This window comes from Falco rusticolus, chromosome Z (genome assembly GCF_015220075.1).
Source record: "Falco rusticolus isolate bFalRus1 chromosome Z, bFalRus1.pri, whole genome shotgun sequence".
NCBI classification, from domain to species: Eukaryota; Metazoa; Chordata; class Aves; order Falconiformes; family Falconidae; genus Falco; species Falco rusticolus.
In genome coordinates, this window is record NC_051210.1 from 40,180,884 (window position 1) to 40,203,379 (window position 22,496).

A 22,496-nucleotide genomic window follows, 5' to 3' on the forward strand; every position below is an offset into this window, starting at 1 on the left:
TAATTCATGAAGATTTTAATCCAGTTTTAAATCCCACATAGGCTCATACCCTGTGGACAGGATGGAAAATTCAGGTTTTGGTGGCATTTATAAGTTGAAAAGCCATCACGATTACATGCTATGTTTGGCCTGTGAATCAAGGAATAATGAGGAAGTGTGTTAACTTTTTCCCAATAGGAAAAGCTGATTTAAAAATGTTTCCCTGATACAAGAGGAAAATATGAAAGATACTGCTTCTCAATTCTGTGTTTAAAATTCTGTTTACATAGTTTTATTTTTTATCTGTGAAGCTAAATATACAGGGTTTTTTGTTTTAAGCTTGACCTGTCTGTTTAATAACAAAATTGACTAAAGAGCAGCAAACATACCTGAGTGAATGTAATTGTCACAACAGTAAAACTGACGGTTTTCCCATTTTTTATTTAAATAATAAAGGATCAGAAGATTGCACCACCCTAGCTTCTGAGTAGTTCTCAGTCCCCCATGTCGTACAAGGAAGTTTAAATATGTAATAAAGGCAGTGACTGTAAAATTGTGTTTTGCTCACCTAGTCCCACCTCTCTTGATACACAGTGCATATGCATGCTCTTAAACTAGATCTCAGAAGCATAATGAAACAGGCATCTGAAGGGCACTTTATTCTAGAATGGTTTTTCATTTATGTATACTAACAAAAATCAAAAACCTATTCTGATTGCAGATAGAACAGGTTAAATGGCAACACCCTGCCCCCTGTATAGCTGAAAGGACATTCAGAAGATTCAGATATGCCATTTTGTCAAAGGCAGTGGTAATAAACCCCAGAAAAGTCAGAGGGCAGCTTTCCTCTTTGTAATTATTTGAGATAAATTAATTGGTGTTTTAAAACAGTTTTCATTTAATTCAACCAGTGGAAGCTGGGTGAATTGTTATTTCAGGCATGTATGTGAAAGCTATACACGCACATGTTGTGTAAAATGCAACATAAAAATGACATTTTAGAGAATGCATAAAGAAAGTGATAATAGTAAGTTCTTTAAAACAGTTTGTAAATAAGACTGAAAAAAAACAGTTTTACAAACTTAAGGGCTACTCACAGGTGAGAGATCACAGTGTAATGAGGATTTGGAACAAGTGGTGAGTCACATGCTAGCAGGTATAGACCTAACTTCTGATGCCTTGTATTTGTTAAGCAGCAATTCAAAATCAGAGTTTTATCAAAAGCAAACAAAAGAGCTTGGGGACATGGAGCGCTCATTTTATCAGAGCCAGCTGGCAAATCAAATCTGGCAGGCGGGGGGTAGCTGGGACCTGAAGTGGGGAAGATGGGTTGAAAGGTTATGCAGATCTAAAAATTCTTGGTGGAGCTTCATAAGTTTTGCCAGGAACTGGGGCAGTGGACAAAAAAACCCAAAAAACCCAACAAACCAAACAACAACAACCCCCCCTGACCCAAACCCAAACAAAAAAACTCCCAATTCAGAGGAGTAATACTCTTCAGTGAAGTATAAAGCTGAAGACGCCTAATATTCAGTGAGTGTCTCCTGAATGCTGACTGTTCTGGAGAACACCTGAGTGGTACATTTGTTGGCTGTGTACAAAACCAACCCAAACTAAAAAGGCAATATCTGATAATGACACAACAAGGAGAGGCATTCTGATTGGTGCCAGATATTCAGATTGGTGTAACATCAAGGTTGCTCTTAAAATATAGCGGAGCAAACATTTTGAAGTTCAGCCCTCTCCATAAGGAAAACTGCTTTTGTTTCTTTGGCTGTCATTTGGGTGGCGTACAGCAGTCAGCTTGTGTCACCAGAATGCAGCAATATGTTTGTAAAAGGCAAGAAATTCTATGAGTCTGGAAGAAAAAATAATAATTCCCAAACCCAACAATAAAATAATACAGTCAGAAAAGCTCCAAGCTGTTTTTTAAAGAAGCAGAACTGAGTTAAATGAAACAAGCAAAAATGCCTTTGCACAGATGTAACATACCTGTGGAGAAGTGTATAGAGAGACAGACTGTACCAAGAGGAAGAGTATCATGTATGTGGATGGGCTGTATAAAAATCTTCAGAGTGCAGTTTTATGTACTTAATCAAGCTGCCTGAACCATCCTTACAAGTGTATTGATGTGCGAAACTGTTTAGTAAGCATTCTTTGCAGTTTGTGAAAGTTTGAGAAACAGAAGGGACTAATTTAAGAAAAAAATCCTTATTTATATGCAAAACCCCAGAGATTATATCACTGCAGTCATATCAGTTAAAATAGGAAAATGCTGCTGTTTGTATCATGGGCCTAACAAAAGAAGAGTAAGAACTGTAACTCCTTCACTGGCCTGAGTTCATGCAGTAAAATGTTTGGGGTTCAGCTGAAGCTGACCTTCAGCTGAAATGATAATAAACCAATTGTAGCTATTCAGGAAAAAGGTCTGAGGATAAATTTAGTGATCAAACACTTTTCACCTCTAAAACCAGCATTTGCAAAAGTAAATTCAGACGAATAGAATTGGTGTTTACTGGAAAATCGAGTAAGCATTTGGAAGAGTGTCAGTGAAGCAAAACTTAGGTGCAGATCAACTATTCTAATCTGTGGGAGACCTGAGAGCATTCAAGACACAGGCTAATTGAAAAGACTTGTTAGTGGCACCTTGTGAATTGAGCATTGTGACTATTACATGACAGAGGAAGCTGAGTGTAGACAAATGGACACTGATGCAGTTGGTGTGTGGGAGCACCAAGGGTAGGCTGCTCCACAGGGGAAGGTGAGCCAGGATCCGCAGGTATCAAGGAGGCAGGTGTGGCTGTGGCTTTGCACACAAGTGGCACAAGTTGCACAAGAAGACCAGAGCAACTCCAGTGACAATCACCAGGGTTGTCCATGAGTCCATGATAGCCAGACCAGGTTCTCAGTGATGATGAGGCAGGTCCAAGGTCAAGATGGGAAGTCATGGCCATGGGTCAGGCTTCAGAGCAGCAAGGTGCATGGGAGTCAGGGCTTCAGTATGTGGAACAGTTGCTCTGGAAGACAAACATCATAAATAATCAATGCACCCCTCTTTCTCTTAGCTTTTATATCTGAGCAGGCATCATATGGTATGGAATATCCCACTCTTCACTTTGGGCCAGCTGTCCTGGCTATGTCCCTCCCATCCCAAGATCTTGCCCACCCCCAGCCTGCTTGGAAGGAAGGTTGGAGAGGCAGCCTTGATGCTGTGCTAGTGCTGCTCAGCAGTAGCAAAAACACTGGTGTGTTGTCACCACCTTTCTAGCTACCGATGCAAGCACAGAGCTATGAGGGCTGCTCTGGGGGTCAGCAGTTAGGCTAGTTTTCCTGTATGTTTATTTGCTGCTTGTATACAAGAAGTAACTGGACAATCTGTGTTCTGTGAGAACAGCTCTGTAGGTGGTGATAGAAAGGACTTTTACTGGGGAAGTGGGACATGATTATGTGTGAATTACTTGTGCTCAGGGTTCTCAGTGTGTTTCCCCCAGATGGCCAAAGGAAAGTTTGTTGGTACAGTGTCTGAAACACAAAGGTGAGTGCATTTGTTAGACACGGAGAATAAACTGATGCTGGAAGTTTGCTGGAGCTGGAAGTATTCTGGTAGATGAAAGGAACATCTTGTGGTGTGGAGAGTGCATGACTGTGAAGTGCTTTATCTGCCCTCCAGACACTTTCCAAATCCCTCAGAGGTGAAACCCCAGAGAATGTTCTTCATCCAAGCATTCTTGGTCTAACTGGGGAGAGGTCTGCACACAGGGACTCTAGATTACTTGATCTGATCTGATTAGTGGGTAATTTGTAGCCATTACAGGCTTCTGCAATAAATAAAAGAGAGGTAAAATATTACAATATATTTTGTAATGGAGCAGTTTTTTTCTGCCACATAGACAGAATTTCAAAGTCTAATGTCCAATTCCCTATTGAACATTCTCTTGCTTTGCGTACCAGTGCTTCACAATACCTCATGCCTGTGATCAGATGTTTGTCTTTTCTTAGCACCAGTGGTTTTTGTGAATCTTCCTCCTATCGGTGGGTATCTCAGGAGGTTTATTCTCTTCCGTCAAGGCAACTTGCTATGTGAAAGTGGGATGAGTACTTGAAGTTCTGTTCGTACCTTCACCAATCAACAGGTCATCTTGGAGGCTCCCTGGAACAGTACCATCCTGCACTGCATTCTGCATTTTTTTAGAAGAAAAGGAATAACAGATATGGACCATGTAACCATCATAAAAGAACATTTTTTGGCTTGTTTTTAGTATTGTTGCTTATAAGCTTGGTTTAATATAATTGGGTAATTGTTATTTAAGGAGACAGTGTTCCGTCTCTTCAATCTCTCTAAAATTACCAACTTTAATACTGATGCATTAATTTCTGCCTGAAGATGTAGGTAGTACATTGGAATTATGGTCTGTTCTTAGGTGAAGAGTGTTGATTGGATTTTGTGGCAAATATGCTTGACACCTTTTAATTAAACTTGCTACCTACTATTTTTATTTATATGCAAACTGAGACAGGTGTTGTTAGGAAAGAACATGATACGTTAAGAATAATCCAAATAGAATGTAAAAAGCTTTTTTTTTTTTTAAATATTCTCTTGTCTCTATAGAAGGTCACATTTTTCTAGAAGATGGGAATTTAAGGTAACACAAAGAAAATATTTAGCACACAAATTTTAGTCAGCCTCATGATCTGTTCTTTAGTCTGCTTTATTAAGTTAGGAGGAGCCTAAATCATTTGTCATTTGTCATTCAACAGGGGCAAATGTGCCCCAAGACCATTTGATGCAGAAAAGTATTAGAATAATGTTGGATTTACAACGAATGAGATCTCTATGAGATAAGAATAGTATATTAATGACATATATGTGTAATTTGTCTGTTAAAAGGCTTATGAATTGCTAGAGGTTATCCTGAGAAACACGTTTCTTCCTTCTTATCTAGACAGTTTTCAAAGGGAGAGATTAAGAGCTGAACTGAGATATTTGAGTTAAAATGATGAACATACTTCACCTGCTACTTATTATCAAGCAAGTTAGAGGAGAAAGAATCAGTGTCCTAGAGCATAGGGTTTAGCATGGTTTTATTACAAATACAGCACTGTATTTGTAACTTTCTTGTCTGCTCATTCTAAGGGGACAACACTAGTCATAGTAATATTCAGGCTGAGATTAATAACTAGTTTGTTTAGACTATTTCTTACCTTTGTGGTGATATCACTATAATATTTTACCACAGGTAAAACACAAAATAATCAGAAGGGAATGCCAGTTTAAGAGGGAAGGGGAGGAGTGGAGCAGGGGTTCTGGTTTTCCCTAGCAGTTGTGGGAAAAGAGAGGTCTGTGTTCCAGGGGGCTTGTGTCCAAAAGAGAAATGGAAAATGTTAAGTCTCCTGGAGGCCAAAGTAGTTCAAAGTTACTTAGTCACTTTCTGAGACTCACTGTTGTGGTTTTAGGGGTCTTACGGCTTTTTTGGTATGTTTGGAAAAGAGGAGTTGTCATTCCTCCTCTACCTGTGCAGATGATCATCCTGAACTTTGATCACCATAAAGGCCATAGCGTATTTCTTCAGATGGAAGACATCTGATGGCGATTGAAGTATTTATCTTGTTTGTGCTTTCGCTATTAATTTTTCTGTGATTTCCCCTAGTCCTTCAGGAGTCTTTGTGGCACTTTTCCTCAGTCTCTATATATGGAATTTACCCTTGCCTCGAATCAAGGGTTTATGTCAAAGAGGGTCTAAAGACAGTTCCTCAGGAAGTGGTGTGGAGTGGGTGGGGATGAATGGGCTTTTACCCGGTCCTGGACTTTTTCATTCAGCGTTGCTTTTTGTACATCCTTCTTCCCTCCTTTGCTAGCCAGTCGCACACTGGTTACTGTAACAGTTCATATTTATAGCCAGCAGACAATCTGTGCTTTTTACAAGAGCATCTCTGCAGCTAACTGCTGGCAAAATTGTTGAAATGGTACAGACTGTCTCATAAATTTGGTAGGGAAGAGTGCAATAACAGCTATGTGTTGCACTTCCAACAACAGCATTGTACTGTTTATTTTTGTGTGATAGAGCCCCAGACAATATCAAGAGAATGCATGGAATATAAGTTTTGAACTTTTTTACTACTTACTGCAGAGATCAGAATTCGAAATAAAATTTTTTGCAGAGAGAACTGCTACTTACTTTGATGCTTAGGGCTTATTTTATTGTTTTCATATTTACTGTTGCTATGAATATTAAACATTCTTAAAGAGAAAGGGAGAAGTTATAATGTGTTTAAATCATAGGGTCATCAGAAATGTTCAATGTGTGTAATCACTTGAAGTAGCGACAGAATCATAACATTTTAGTGCTCTTTAGATACATGTCTAATCCACAATTCACATCATTTTTGTGCTTTAAAGATCTAAAGCAACAATTTAGCTCATTATAAAGATGTGGGGAGAAAGGGTGTTGTTTCAGGCTGTATCTTTTGGTAAGTAGGTTAAAGTGAATGTTTCAGTGGTAGATCTGCTTTCTGTGGCTCTGGCTGTACTATAAGACAAAATGTTTTCATAAACTTAAAAGAGAAGTATTTAAAGTATCCAGTTGTCGAGCCATTTGTGCACATTAAAAATAACTTGCTATTCATGTTCAATGCTTTTCTTGTTGGACAATGTAAGGGGACTTCCCGCAACAGATGCAATAGATTATAAGAAGACTGCAAGTATAATAATTACAGCATGAAGCAGACTTTGCTGGCAGATACAAGAACATAGCACTTTCTTTAATCATAGTGCTTCCCATAGTGTGGGTGGCCACAGGCTGCAGACATTTCAGTCAATCCCTTCTATGTGCAGCAGTGGTTGTAAAACAGAGTTGAAGTAAACAGCATTCCACAGACTTTTAGGGGGTTTTAATTTTGAGAAAGTATAGCTTCCCTTCACCCCTCCTTTTGGCTGCTTGCTTCTGTCAGTCATAAACATACAGGTCATGCTTCCTACCAAATCAGTTCTGCTTGAAGTAAATAGTATATAATGCGATATATAGAGACTTTTCAAAAAGTTGGGGGTTGGGTGTTTGGGGGGTTTTGTTAAAATATTTGTTACTTTACAGCCTGAATGTTTTGTTCTTTTTTGGCAGTAAGAAGTAACCTCTGCACTTACATTAAGTGCTGTATAATGTTTATTCTTTTTTGTTGTTTTATGCTCCCCCCCCTTTTTTTTTTGGCTTCCATGCTCAGTGTTATTTTACTGTTTCTGTAAAATGTTTTACTCCAACCGAAATGAAGAACAACTTTTTTTTTTCTTTTTCCTTTTATTAACCTGGCAGCCAGTTTACTGTTTTGAAAGCTGATTTCACCTCCTTAATGTTAGACATACACTTATCTGGGATCTTGAGTTTCATGAGGTGGATCTAAATGGTTGAACTTGGTGTCATGCAAATACTTACACAGCATCTACAGGCCTTTTTGGAGTATGTAAATCAGCTGCAGTTGAGGACAGATACTGTAATTCTATTATATAAGTATATGGGCATGACAAGATACATTTTGATGAATGAGTTTTTACATTGTGTTTAAGTGTATGTAGAATTAAGTATGTAAATGAGCTTGAATGAAACAACTTTCACTGGATAACGCATAGTTGAGTCAATTTGCCTTTGAAGCAATACAGAAAGCAAAAGACTGTTAAATGAGATATATGCATACTTTTAAGATCTGAGAGCGTGAACTAAAGCCCAATGACTTCATGAACTCCTAACGCGATGAGGGACCTTGAGGTCTGCTTGCTTTGCAATGTGTCCCGAGGGAGTAAAGAGTGATAAAGGCACTTTTCTCAGTCCTTTGTGTGATTTGTTTTGTCCTGGGCACCAATCTGGAAGGGAAAATGGGTTCCTCAGAGTGACTGCCCTCTTTATTCCAGCCCCTGGCATGCATGTCCTGTGCATACACAAAATACATGGGCCAGAGACTGAGTGATTTCTGTTGAAGTATGTGTGACTGTGCAGGGGACACACTTAGGGAAACCCACTTCTTCCAGCCATACTTGCTTAAGATTTGACATACCTGCCTCTTAAACTTGCTAATACACAGTTCTGCCTCTAGCAGGTTAAAAAGCAAGGTTCATAGGTATAGTTAGAGTGGGTCACTTCTAGAGGAGGGGGAAGATTGCATTGAAAATTGGAATATTTTCAATTTTCTTTGACTTTGAAAATTGGACTGATGAATCAAAGAGGAGTAAGTAGTTGATACAGTGGTATTATATACTGAAGAATTCTAGCAGAGTATGTTCTAAAACAATATAATTTGTAAAGGACAGGAGGCTGATTGAAGTTATTAAGATATACAAGAAGAGATTGGGGGCTGGCTCTTTTTAACGTAGTGAAAGAACAGCTAAGAATGAAGTTGGATTTTAATACACAGCACATAATCAATTTCTGATGCTTATTATCCCGAAGTTTTACTGAGTTCACTGACAGTACTTGTTTTGTTCTTCTTCCAGTTTCTGGAGAGTCAACTAGAGGGAGTTCTTGGTCATTTCTAACCTGCTGAAGATTAGACATCTACATTGTTAGTTAGCTTTCTCACTAACCCCTTTGTGAATTGACTTTCTAAGCTGGTTTGGAGATTCTGTAGTCACCCATATATAACTGCATTGGTAGGATGTTAGAGAATTTGCAGTGTTTGCAAATTTGCAAGTATTATCCTATTCTTCTGGTTAAAACCAGTATGATGATACGAATGGGGTGGGGGAAAACAGAGCTGTCATCTTGTTTTTCAAATTAGCAGTTCTTTAACAATGTCAAGCTAACGCGAATATAAATAATTTCTTGGCTTCTGGGCCAAAATAAATAAAAGCTAAACATCTTAAAGAGCAAAATGAGAAACTAAAGATTCTGCTTTCCTGTAAGGCTGCTTGAGCTTTAACAGCAAGTGTCATGATTTGCTAGCCAGCTGACATTTTTCAGAGCACTTTAGTGGTGCCAGGTGGCTCTAGTAAAGAATAATGATTTGTTACTGACAAAGAAAAAGCGGTCTCTATTTGAATAAATTCTACTGGCACTGGATACTTTTGTTCAACCTAATGTAATTAGTGACCAGCAATTGTTGCATCACCATTAAAGGCATATTTTATGCTTTTTTGCTAAAAAGTTCAGTGAACATTTTTCTCCCCTTAAACTTTTAACAGCTTGATACTTATGAAGTCCAAACCCAAGTGATTAAAAATAATTTCTGCTGAATATCATCCTAGGTTAGGTGATCTTTGGGTATTTGCAATGTGTACCTATTGGAAGTATAAAAATCTGACATTGGGCACATACGTTTATTGAAAAAAAGCCTGAGTTTGGGATTATCTTTGTTCTAGAAATTACTGAGCTTACAGATTTAAACTAAAAGGGAAACAATTTTATGATACATCCACTCTTTCTAAACTTATTCATCTCTTTTTTCCACGTAATTTTTTTTTTTTTGTGGATTTAAGGAATTCTGTGTGGAAGTTTGCATTTTAGCTTTTGAAAATTGTGGAGGGAAGAGGGAAATTAATTCTAAATCTCTGGCTAGTTGAACCAGAGGGCTTTAAAATAAAAGATTTACGGTTGACTCTGGTAAAGCTATTGAATTTCCTTTTATAAGTTAGTGTAAATGTGTGTTTTATTTCAGCAGCAAAAGTCTCCCCTTTTTTAATATGAAGAGTAATAGCACTTTCTAGGTGGGTGTTTCTGAAAGAGAAAGAAAAGAGAAGGAGATTTGAAACTGCTTTTCCTGTCTGAGGCCAAGAGTAGACTCAAAGCTTGGCAGCCCCACAATTCTTTAGCTTCTTTCTTATGATTTCCAAGGGTTTTGTTAGTGATTTGCAGATGGAGCTTAGGCTTTGGAACTCATCCATTAAAAAGTTGTGTGGTCTTAGCCACAGTAGTAGTGGAACCTGTTTTTCCTATAGTAGTTTCACAAAAGTTAACTGAGCCTGAATAGATGAGGAAACAACAGTGCAGCTTCCCCCTGCCCCTCTTCCCATAATTTTATTTTCTGCATATCATTTGGAAATTAGGATCAGGTTGATTTTGAATTGTATGGAAATATGTAACAGGTTTCTTCCATTTTAAGAAACAGGTAGAATATGAACCTAAACATTTTAGTAAGCTACATGCATGATCAGGATGGACACAATTCATAGCATACATTAATATCTGAAGAAAAAGCATATCTGTCTGAATGGGCTTTTGAGGTTTTTTTCAGTTAAGTTTTTCTAGTAGGTTTTCATGGTCCTTTTGTGGGTTTTTTTGCCATTATTAGTTCTTTTAAAAAGCAAATTGCAGATAGGATGTTGAAGCAAAGTGAAGGAAATTGGCCTGATGTGAGAGCACTGCAAACACTGACTGAGGGAGAGCCTTACATGCTTACATGCTTCAAGGACAGAACAGGGTGAAGGGCTCTGTTGCATCAGATATAACGTGGGGATGTTGATAGAACTTGTTTTCCTGTCTGGGAATGTGTGAAAACCAATGAAGTTTGTACATCTATCAATGTTAATTTTGTGAAAGAACAATATTATTCCTGGATATCTTTTTTAACTTGAAAGCCTTTTAACTCAGTCTAGTCATTTATCTGTAGATTTTGTGTAGCTTGATCACATGCTTAAATGGCAAGACCGTTGTCTCTGTAGGAATGTTTAGCAAAATAATTTGTTTACAATCAACTAGTCTTTCGTGGTTATCAGTGGAGGTTTAGATATGGGCACATGTCAGATTGTCATTCCAAGTGAATAAGGAGAAAAATAAGAAGCTCCAATAAATCCTAAACATATACTTGTGGCTGACAATTTTATTTAGTGTGCTGGTATAGAATTTAGCTAATGAAAACCATCCCATACATGCATGTATTCATAGACTCTGCTGAAACAAAAAAAAAACTTCCTGACAGTAAAGGTCAGAAAAAAATGTAGGAAGAAAACCCCTACCCACCATAAACTTAGGCACTTTGGCCCCGATTCAGTAAATTACTGAAGATTATTCTAAGCTTTCTTAAAGTTGATTTGAAACTGAAGTGATTTCTTTGTGCAATATCTCTGAGTGGTTACTGGAATACTACATTTGGTAAAGTGGAAGATTGTGTTGACTAGCTAATCATCAAAATACATGTGTATGCATAGTATAATGTTTAGCCTGTTTGAAATGTGCTTTAACCAGTTTTAATTTTAAAGCAGGAATTGTAGATTTTGATTAGATTATTGATAGTAAGTAGTTAGATTTTTTTTCTATCCTATAAAATACCCTCTGACATACTAAAAATAATTAAGTTGTTAACAAGTATATGCCATGTAATTTTGCCTAATTTACACACTGAGATTTTTAAAAAATATCGAGAAAACAAAATTGTGTAGAGTAAAACAGTACTTTGAAGCTACATTATGCTTAAAATCTGTATAGTGTTTTGCTACCTTATTTTCTTTTACATTTTGGTTTTGGTTAGTGGAAAATAATTTTCTATCTTTTCCTGAAACTAAGGAGCAAGTGAGTAAGAGGTCTTGTCAGCAAAATTAAAAGTCACAGACTTTGTTACGAATGGATAAATGTGTGGAAATAATATGAATTGTGTTATGTCAGCATCCTACTCACAGAATTGGTTTCATAAACCGATGGTGTTGAGATAGTCTCTGAACAAGTATGCCACCTTGTCATTTACAGACTTAGCCACCACGTTTCTCCAGAGCTGGTTGTTTTATAGTAAAAAAGTTCTAAAAATACCAGACCTGTTTGTGCTTTATTGTTGATGAGTTTTCATCAAACTCCTAAGCCTGTGAGCTTGATTTTAAAGAAAGTATTGCTACAATATATCCGCAGGAATTTGGCTTGGAATGAGCTGCTGAAAGCTAGCAAACAAACATTAATTTACATTCAAACAAATCTGGGCAATGTGTATACCTTGCTTCCTGAGGACTCTAAATAATTTAGCAAGTATTTTCGTATGTTAGAATCCTACCTATTTAAAGAAAGAAATACTACCTATTGTGTAACAATTTTATTCTTTCAATAATGGTTGGAAATCATGTTATCTAATTTATCATTAATGTTTTGAAGTATTTTTAAAGCCAGGTTGGAAATAGAATTTGATCTCTTTTCTTCTAGAGCTGTGTTGAAAGCAATGGGTCATCTGACTGTACAGGGAACACCTAAGAACAAAATTGATGTACAGACTCTTGAAATCATTGCCATATAAGAAATACTCATTCCAAAATCTGATAAAATGCAAAGAGGAAATAGCACTTATTTCTAATGTTTTTTTCTGAATAAGATTTAGTTTTCCTTATTATACCTGCTTTTTCTTAGCAGACCTGAGGAAATCTGGTTCTTGTCAAAGCAGAGGGAAAGGTCAGAAACAAACTGTTACTTGACTGGATTTCAGAAATTTAACCTTGGGTGTCTTTGTTGTACTTATTCTAACAAATTCACATAGATCGTGATTTTCAGCAAAACATCATTAATGATCTCTTCTCAAAAAAAGTGGCATTCTGTGTTTTCAAGGAGAATGTACTAAAGAGGAATATGGTTTAGGATAAATGATAGATCCTTCTGTTCCATCCTGCTCAACCTGTTGCTTTGACAGACTCATCCAAGTTGGCAAGTAGAGCCCAGTAGTGTCACTGGAAAGTCCTAATCATTGTCAGGTTTGAATGGCTCATCCCAGTGAAACCACCCATCTCCTCTCTTTAAAATACATTGCTTCTGTTGATTTTCACATCTGCTTCTCAGGACATTCAGGATCATAAATACTTGGAGAAAGTGTGTTGAGAAGTTTCCAAAAACAAATTGATTTATCTGGCTCCCCTGGAATGTCTTTTAAACTGTGTCATAAATTCCAGGACAGTTGCTATGCAAATACAGTTACTAGTGTAAAACTTGTCATGTTGCCCTATAATAAAAATCAAGTGCTATTTCTGTGTTGATGTCTAATTTAAGAGGTAATTGTCCCTTTAATTCAGGCTTCTATATTTTTCCCTATTGAAATGAGTGGGAAGATATTTACTATTACAGAAAGAAGGGGGAAAAGACTTCAAAGCTTTTGGGTCCCTTCTTAGTAAAGGCAGTATCAGAAGACTAAAGCACCTTTACCCCTTTCTGGAGTTGCAGGCACTAGCTGAGTTGATAGTATTTTCTCAGTCTTGTGTTGCTTGTCTCAGTGGAGGGGCAAATTCTGTTCCAGGAAAATAATTTGCAGGCTTTCACAGATGCATGTGCTTCAAGAGATTGTTCCCTCTGAGAAATGAACTTCGTGGAGTAACTAACTCAATGAATCCCTTGTAGCACATGGAAATCAGCCTTCATTACTTAAAGAGGAGTACCAGAAGAGTTGGCTGAGCTTGACGGAAAATAGGAAGGTAGGAAATGTTTTTCAGTTACTTAGTCCTCTTTAGAGTGGACAATAATCAGGGAACATAGTGACTTGTTTTCTTCATTTGTATTCTTGAAGTCTTTAGTTTCAAGTCTATTCTCATTCCCTCCACTTTCCCTGAGTGAGTTAATTAGGGATAGCCTTGAAGTCAGTCTATAAATCAGAGGAATAAATGCTAAATCAGGCAGCCTCTGCTACAAAACCTGCTAGATATGAAGTACTGTGTTGATAAAGTAAATGATTTTATGTCTTCATGCAAATGCTCCTAGGATTATCTGTCTGTTAGAGATATTAGAAATGTCTCTGCAATGTTGAATGTTAAATTGATTTAGTTAGGATGTTACTCAGTATAAATTTCATCAATAAAATAAAGCTACTGGCAAGGTTGTTCAGCTAAGTTGGTCATTTTGAGGGCTTTTTGAAAACTCATTAATTCAGTTTCAGGCTGAAAGGGATTACGTTGCAGAATTTTAATCCAAGGCCATGGGGGTGGATATATTCTCTTGCTAGAACCAAGGTGGTTTCCTTCCTGCTTCTTACTTCATCAATAGTGAGGGAAATAAAGAAAGAAATAATTTCTGACATCACAGTATACCCGACTGCTCTTCATTTTCCAGAATCATGACACCTTATTATTTTTCCTTCTGAATGCAGCACTTCTGCCACAGACTCACCCATTTTTCTGACTCGCAGTATATGGCATTAGTGGATTAGACAGTGAGTGGTAGTTAATTTACTGCCAGAAATAACTGACTGTTATGTAAACCTCAAATTGTCTACTTCGCTGGAGTAGGCTAGGATTCATAACAGAGATCAATACAGGAGTGCATTTAGTATTGACAGCTTTCCCATCACGTACTTGAATACCTTCTGTTGGGCTTGAAATGGCTCTTTAGAAGTCGTTAGTGTCAAAATTAGTGATCTCTCCAATCTGAGGAATCCACACTGCAGCTGTATAAAATGTTATAATTTTTTCTTTTCCGAAATGCTCTGGGGGAGTTTCATAATGCAATAATGGAACCTATTACTAATTTTGAATATATCTGTAAGAACCTGTGTGAGAAAACCTCCTGAAGCCTTCTAGATTTCTCTGTAGTATTTTCTGTAAGAGTTGATTTCAAAAGTGAAAGGAGAAACTCACATATAAAGAAACATTGTTTTATACTTGGTCTTGGGGCTGGTTCTAACCAAGTTCTCCAGTAAGATGTGAAGTATTTTCTGGTACGGTCCCTTTAGATCTAAGAATTGCTGGAATATAAACATGGTGAACTTCGAAGCTTGAGATGAAAACCAACTGTTTTCACTGCCATTTAGTTAGAAATTAGACATTCCCAATTTACACTGTATTTTTGATAATCAAGTTCATGATGTATAAGGTTAAAGAGGATGGACAAATACCGTAAGAAAATAATTACCTTGATGATCTTGTTGTTCTCAGTCAGTTTTTCTCTTTAGAGATTTTCTCTTGGAATGGTTTGCTTTTATCTTTCCATGTTCTAACTGGAAAAGTTGGTTTCTTGCAGTTACTGAGTTTGTCTTATCCAGTTTACCTGCTAAGTGGCTTTGTTTCTGGCCATTATACACCCCTTCCACATCATTTGTGTATGTCATATTCCAACCCCAGCTGGCAGCTAAGTACCACACAGCTGCTTTCTCAATCTGCCGCCCCCTGCGGGATGGGGAGGAGAATCAGAAAAAAAGGTGAAACAATTTAATAATTGAAAAATATATAATAATGATAATAGTAATAATAATAACAATTGTAATGAAAAGGAGAAATAAAACCCAAAGGAAAAAAATCCAAGTGATGCACAATACCGCTGCTCACCACCTGGTAAGGCCCAGCTGCTCACCACTGACTGATGCCCAGCCAGTCCCAAGCAGCAATCGGCAGGCCCTGGCCAACTCCCCCCAGTTTATATTCTGAGCATGATGTTCTATGGTATGGAATATTCCTGTGGCTAGCTTGGGTCAGCTGTCCCAGCTGTGCTCCCTCCCAGCTTCTACTGCACCTGCTCACTGGCAGAGCATGGGAAACTTGAAGAATTCTTAATTTAGAGTAAGCACTGCTTAGCAGCAGCAAAAGCATCAGTTTGTTATCAACATTATTTTCACACTAAATCCAAAACACATCACTGTACCTGCTACTAAGAAGAAAATTAACTCTATCCTAGGTAAAACCAGGACAGTGTACTTACACAGAAGTGTAATGTTACAAGCGGATTTTGTGATAGAATAGCAGAAATCTGGTGTTCAAGAAACTGTTCACCTTACAAAAATCATAGTCATGGAATGGTTTGGATTGGAAGGGACCTTCAACTATAATGTAGTCTAACCCTCCTGCTGTGGGCAGGGATACCTTCCACTAGACCAGGTTGCTGAAAGCTCCATCCAACCTGACCCTGAACACTTTCAAGGATGGGGTATCCACGGCTTCTCTGGGCAGTCTGTTCCAGTGTCTCTGGCCTTCTGGGCTACAAGCACCCATGGCCGGCTCATGTCCAGTTTTTCATCTACCAGTATCCCCAAGTCCTTCTCTGCAGGGCTCCTCTCAATCCATTCATCCCCCAGTCTGCACTGATACTGAGAATTGTGAGCCAGGTGCAGGACACTTGGCCTTGCTGAACTTTCTGAGCTTTGCACGGGCCTATTCCTCAAGCCTGTCAAGGTCCCTTTGGATGGTATCCCTTCCCTTAAGTGAATCAGCTGTACCACATAGCTCGGTGTCATCTGCGGAGTTGGTGAGGGTGTGCTCAACCCCACTGTCCACTCAACCCCACCCCACTGATGAAGATATTAAATGGTATTGGTCCCAGTATGGATCCTTGAGGAACACCACTCATTACTGGTTTCTGCTCGGGCGCTGAGCTGTCGACTATAACTCTTTGGACACAGCCATCTAGCCAATTCCATATCCATCCAACAGTCCATTTCTCAAATGTTAAGAGTGAATTGTCAGTATTTTTCTTCCAGACAGCTCTCTGCTAATGCAATATATAGTAGTAAAAGACTTATTACTTACAACCAGAATTAAGTGCAGTAAATGAGCTACATGTTCTAGAAATACGGAGAACTTTCTGGATCAAAGAAAGCATTTAAATCTTAGCTGAAAAATACTTTAAATTGTTACCAAATTTCTTATCTTTGTTGCATGTATGTATATCTCTCAGGCTTTGCACTGGCAATAGCATCTGTAAAATGAAATATTTAAGACATATAGCTGAATTCTAAATGTTTTTCATCTTCAATACATATTTTTCTTCTATACCTACCTAAAACCTCCTTTTATCTTGACTGAACGATCTCCTTATCCCTGTTTCCCTTGCCCCCTTCTGGCTGCTCAGGGGTTTTGCATGTTCCAAAGGAAATGCGTAAAATCTTAGCATGGATGTAGCAATGTGCTCAGAAAAGGAAAAGCAAACAAAATCCCAACCAACCAACCAACCAACTAAACAAAAAAACCCATGAGAATGTTGCAGGCCATATGCAGACACTGATGATGTGTAGTAATTTTGTCTTGTCTTTCCCTCTATTGATTAGTCAACAATGACTATTGCACAAGGGTAAGGGGAAAGTAGTTTTGAAATTACTCTTCATGTAAAGAGTGTTAGATTAGTTTTATCCTTAGGAAAGCTCTGGTTACAGAGAGGGTCACAGGATAATGTATTTTATAGTGTTACAGCTGAATATATTGGGTTTTAAGATACTCCCTCATTTAGCTGTCATTAGCTGCCGTGTCAGCCTGTCAGGTCCTTGTCAGAGCTTTTTATGTTTGTTCTTCTCACTGTTGAAGCTTTCTGCAAGTCTTTCACTGAGCAATCCAACAAACCTTGTACTTTTCAAGCCACCTCCTTATCTCTAGCAAAAGTGGCATCCCAAGATTGTTGTTACTAACTGCTCTTTTATTTTTTTTTCAGCTTGCAGTCTGATCTCATTCTACTTAGCGAACTGTCCTATTTTGTAAGAACTACTTGTCTGAACCCTTGGTAACATTCTGAAAACAAATTTTAGCTTTAGTAATAGTTGCAAAGGAGAATAAAAATATGTACGGTTTCATATTAATAAATTGATTAAGGTGTTTGGAAATTGTACAGTTTAATAGATTTTAGCCTTCACTTTTGACATATTTAGATGCTTGTACATTTTGAAAATCCACCTTTTTGTGTCTTTTTCTTAAGAATGCAAAAGTTGCATGTGATTTACTTCTTTGAAACTCTGGGTTGCCACAGCATTTTCCTTTCTCCTTAGTTTTTGGTAAGTCACTGCATGGCAGTAAAACAGAAGTTTCTCCTGTTGAGGGCTATTTAGGAAAAAAGTTTTATAGTGAAAGAAAAAGGGTATTTAGACATTTAAATTAAGGCTGCAAGGTAGTAAATTAATCTTAAAACAAAGTACAATAAATAAGGTGTCCCAGATCCTTCTTACTTATTTTGATAGTAATGAATTTTCTTAGACCTTTGGTGTGCTTCTGTTGATTCTATCTTCTGTCTCACAGTAATGAAACATGGAATACAGGGAATACATCTAATTCCAAGACTTCTGAAGCAGTTGCTTAGGGATGTTCAACAAAAGCATGCATAAATATTTGATACAGGTTTCTGAAAGGAGAAAACAAGCTTACTGATTTTTATTATTTTAGTGTCAACTCTTTCATCAGATCCCTCTTTTAAAAAGCATATATGGAAACACCCTAAGACCATGGAATTCACAGGGCTTTCATCTGAACTTTCCTTTTAATTACATGTTTTTAAAATTAAGGTCTTTTTCAGTCTTTGCTAATCCTGACCTTCTGTTACAAAGGTTTTTATACTTACTGCCATACAAAATGTAATTTAGTTTGTTCTTTAAGTGTCAATGATACATAAAGCCCTAAAATGAATCTCTGGAAAGGGAATGTAGCTGTTGTTACATCAGCATGTAGCAACAGAGGACAGGAAGAAAAAAACCCCTGTAACAAATTGAGTGTGGATCATTTGCTAAGCAACACGAAGCTACCCCTGCTCAGTTATGACAGCAGGATGCAAAAACCAGCTCAAGATTTCACCTAACAGCTTTCCTAAATGAGTTCAGTTGGGAAGGTGCTGGGCTGTAAGATCTGCCCAAAAGACAGCAGAGCTGTAGTACAGAGCTGAGGAACTGGGGAAGTGTGAAACCAGAGTACTGTCAGAGAGAGGCCTCTGTAGGTGCCTGCAGAACCAGTGTTATCAAATGTGTTAATCTGACTTTACTCTGAATCTGTCATCAAAGGATTGTTTTGATTTTTATATGATGTATTAAAAAGTCATTATTTATCATTTATTAAATGTGACTTAAAGCATTCTGTAGCAAATGGTAAAGAAGTAAATGTTAAACTAAAATTTTATCATTATCTTTTCAAGATAATGAGGAAATCAAGCAAAATAAATTATGAGGCCAGACCCTGAATCCCATCAAAAATACTGTAGTCTCTTGAAGGAGCGATACAGAAAATATTAACTTTGTGCTTCCTCTTCTTGATCATGGTACTGATCAAGACTACAAGTGGGTTTTTTGCTGTGTAGCAATGTGACTACTACTATCCAGATGATACCAGACTGAAATGGCTCTCAGAGAACTGAAAAACCTACTTGAGGTCTGCCTGGTTTTGACATGGATAGCCTCCATTGCTATTGCAGTTACTGAAATCCTGTGGTGTGTGAACACATGTTTGATTGTAGCAGCTGCAGCATTTTCCTTCTGGTTGATGGCAGCTGCCTGTTCTTCTGTACCAATGGTGTAAAATGGCCACAACCAATTCAAAGATCCTACGCATACACAGCTCAATAGCAGTTAGTTCTTTTTACACAGCATGTTGTAGCCTAATACATTTTTAATTCCCTTCTGTTCATTTGTCACAGAGTTTACTGTGCCATCTTCTTTCTTCTTCTAAATGGGAAAGTAATGAAGCTGAAACGAGTACATTCATATCAACTCTTGGCTACACATCATCAGATTATTATTGTCAGTTAATTAAAAATGTAAGTATTTTGTGCAATTGAGGTTTTGTTAACAATAAATCACCAGTTTGTAAGCACATACATGGAGCTGTCATTGTGATAAGAAACATGGACTGAACTTTGTTTATCTTTTCTTACCTCAGCTACATTTACAGCCTTCTAAGGGAAAAAATGAAGTGGGAGCTCTCTGGAGAAATGAGAAAAAATTTTATTATATTACACTGTAATAGATTTTCAGGAAAACCAAATTCCTGTTGCTGTTTCGTTATAACAACAAAAAAAATATCTGCCCTATCAATTTATTCTCCCTGTGAAGCTTAAATTACATATATTTATTCTGTATTTGAACATAATTTTTGGATTGTTTTCTTTGACTGTATGCACTGCATTTAAAATTATAGATGAGACCTAAATCTTAGGAAAAAAGTGTCTTTTACATTTAATATATAAAAATAATGGGAATAATTTTTCATAATAAGTTGATCTAAATTAGATAAATCATATAAAAACTATTAGTAGTGCTCTTCTGAAAGTTTAACCTCAACTCTTGGGGAAGCAGAGCTAAAATAAATCGCTTCCTAGTTTTCCAAAGTGGAGGGTATATAATGTATGTTAAAAAAACAATTTGCAGCACATTTTATTCAGTGATCTGGATGGCTTTAATTTGGCACCAATAATTAAAAAAATTAAAAGTCAAACTGAGTGAAAAGAGAAAGTTATTAACCTGTACAGTATGTTGAGTCACATAGAGAATCATACAATTAATGTCTGCTTATTTGTAGTATGTGTAATTAATTTAATTTTTATTTTATTTTATTTAACAGATGGTCTTTTCGTTAGTAACAGAACTCGGAGAGAATCAGTTCAATGGACTTAACATTCAGGGAAGGTAGGTATTATCATAATTTTGATATGTGTTAGTTTGGATCATTACAGTTCAGCGAAGACTTTTTTATACTTGGGCAACTTAGGCTTCAGTTTGAATGTTTTGGATATATATGTAGATAATTTTAGGTGTGGACAAGCTTGTTAACTGGTGCTTCATGTGGGAATTTTTACTTAACCTGAGAGTCGTAGAGTGGGTTGTGTTGGAAGGCACCTTCACAGATCATCTGGCAGGGACACCTTCCACTAGACCAGGCTGCTCAAAGCCCCATCCAGCCTGGCCTTCAATGCTTCCAGGGATGGGGCAGCCACAACTTCTCTGGGCACCCTGTGTCTCACCACCCTCATTATAAAGAATTTCTTCCTAATACCTTATCTAAATCTACCCTCTTCCAGTTTAAAGCCATTACCCCTTGTCCTGTCTACTACAGGCTTTTGTAGAAAGTCCCACTCCAGCTTTCTTGCAGGCCCCCTTTAGGTGCTGGAAGGCTGCTATAAGGTCTGCCCAGAGCCTTCTCTTCTCCAGGCTGATCAACCCCAACTCTCTCAGCCTGTCTTCATAGGAGAGGTGCTCCAGCCTCTGATCATCTTCATGGCCCCCTTCTTTCTGGACTTGTGCCAACAGGTCCATGTCCTTCTTATGTTGGGGGCCCCAGAACGGAATGCAGTACTTGAGGTAAAGTCTCACTAAAGCAGCCTTCCTTAGCCTGCTGGCCTTGGTTTTTTTTATGCAGCCCAGTATACAGCTGGGCCTCTGGGCTGCAAGCCCATGTTGCTGGCTTGTGTCCGTTTTTTTATCCACCAGTATCCCCAAGTTCTTCTCTGCAGGGCTGCTTTCAGTCCATTCATCTCCCAGTCTGCACTGATACTGGAGCTTGTCCTTACCCAGATGCAGGACCTTGCACTTGGCCTTGTTGAAACTCATAGACTTCATAATCATAATGGTAGCTACTCTCTCTCTCTACATGTATATATATAACACGAAGTTAACTGGGAGTTACTATGAGAAAAAGTAAAAAAAAAAAAAAAATCTAAAGGAATATTTTCCCCTGTTTGTGTGAGTGATAGTTTAATATGACAGCATAGTAGTTACTTAGTGCTTGTTATGAATGGTAAAATTTGTCCATGCTTATTTAAAGAACCTCTCATTAAAGAACTTCCATTTGTTCCTTGGTCTGGTAGCAAACACTGCTGTGACAATACTGTGTATTTCATATATAACTATTTGAAATCCACCCAAGCACATAGTATTTCCACCCTTTAACTGCTTTCTTGGCTTGATTTTCTAAGGATGAGAGTCTGAGATGGAGAGTGGGAAGGAAATTGTGATGTGCTCTGGTCACATCGCCAGTCCAGATTTTTATGAGATGCTAATAATCACCTTGCAATATTGTGTGGGGTGTTCCTGCATGTCTAGGTGTAGTCAGTGAGAATAATCACCTTCTTCATCTGTACTACATAAATACAGTGAATTAAGCAAAAAGCTGCCACCATAAAAAAGGGGATACATTTGCCTAATGCTACTGTTATCACTATTTTTGACATGATCATGCCTTTTCACTGACCTTGAAGTGCAGATCATGGTCTTTTGTCAATCCTTTAAAAATTACCATATTTGAATACATCAGTAGATCCCTTGGTTTGCATGTAAATTAAGTGCATTCCAGCTGAAAAACAAAAGCAGAAATAAGGACTGCAATTTTTAATATAGTCTATATATTAAAATTATGTCTTCTGTTTTAAATGCATGACTCCTTTGGTCTTCAGAGTCAAAGCTGCTGCTATGATGATACTAGTTTTATGACCTATTTAACACCACATAGCCTGTAAAATTACAGGAAGGAGGAGTCTGATTGAAAAATCTTCCTTTTATCATGAGCTAATAACTTGGCTATTTTTCTGCCTTCCTTCTTGCACTGAGGTGCTTGCGTAAGGAAGAGTCAAGAAGCTGAGTTCATGTAGAGCTGACTTCAGTATGAGCATTACGAAGTTTTATTCTATGTAGAAAGCAAACACCCACATATTATAAATTAGGGTGAAACAGACTTAGCTGAAAAGCTAATGAGACTGTTGGGAACAGAAATATTTGATTTTTACCAGAATAAAAGCAAAACTTAGGAGGATTTTTGAGTGTATGAATTCTGATACAGCTGTTTATTCGAGTTCCAGAGACAAATGTAGTTTGCAGTTAGAGGTGTATGTTGTCTTCTTTATCCATTCAGTGATGCTTACAGCAACACAGATTACAATGTCTGTTGAAATACATTGCACACAGTGGAATGCACTGTGTAG

At 37.6% G+C, this 22,496-nt stretch overlaps 1 protein-coding gene across 5 annotated transcripts in view; it reads left to right on the plus strand.

Annotated features, from left to right (window-relative positions):
• The window catches only part of FANCC (FA complementation group C), a 91,624-nt gene that overhangs the window by 40,525 nt on the left and 28,603 nt on the right, over positions 1-22,496 (plus strand). For all 5 annotated transcript variants that reach the window (XM_037374106.1, XM_037374103.1, XM_037374104.1 and 2 more), the window contains 2 exons: positions 19,221-19,340; positions 20,144-20,208. In XM_037374106.1, the coding sequence (XP_037230003.1) occupies positions 19,221-19,340; positions 20,144-20,208 (185 nt within the window). The remainder of the gene's footprint in view (positions 1-19,220; positions 19,341-20,143; positions 20,209-22,496) is intronic.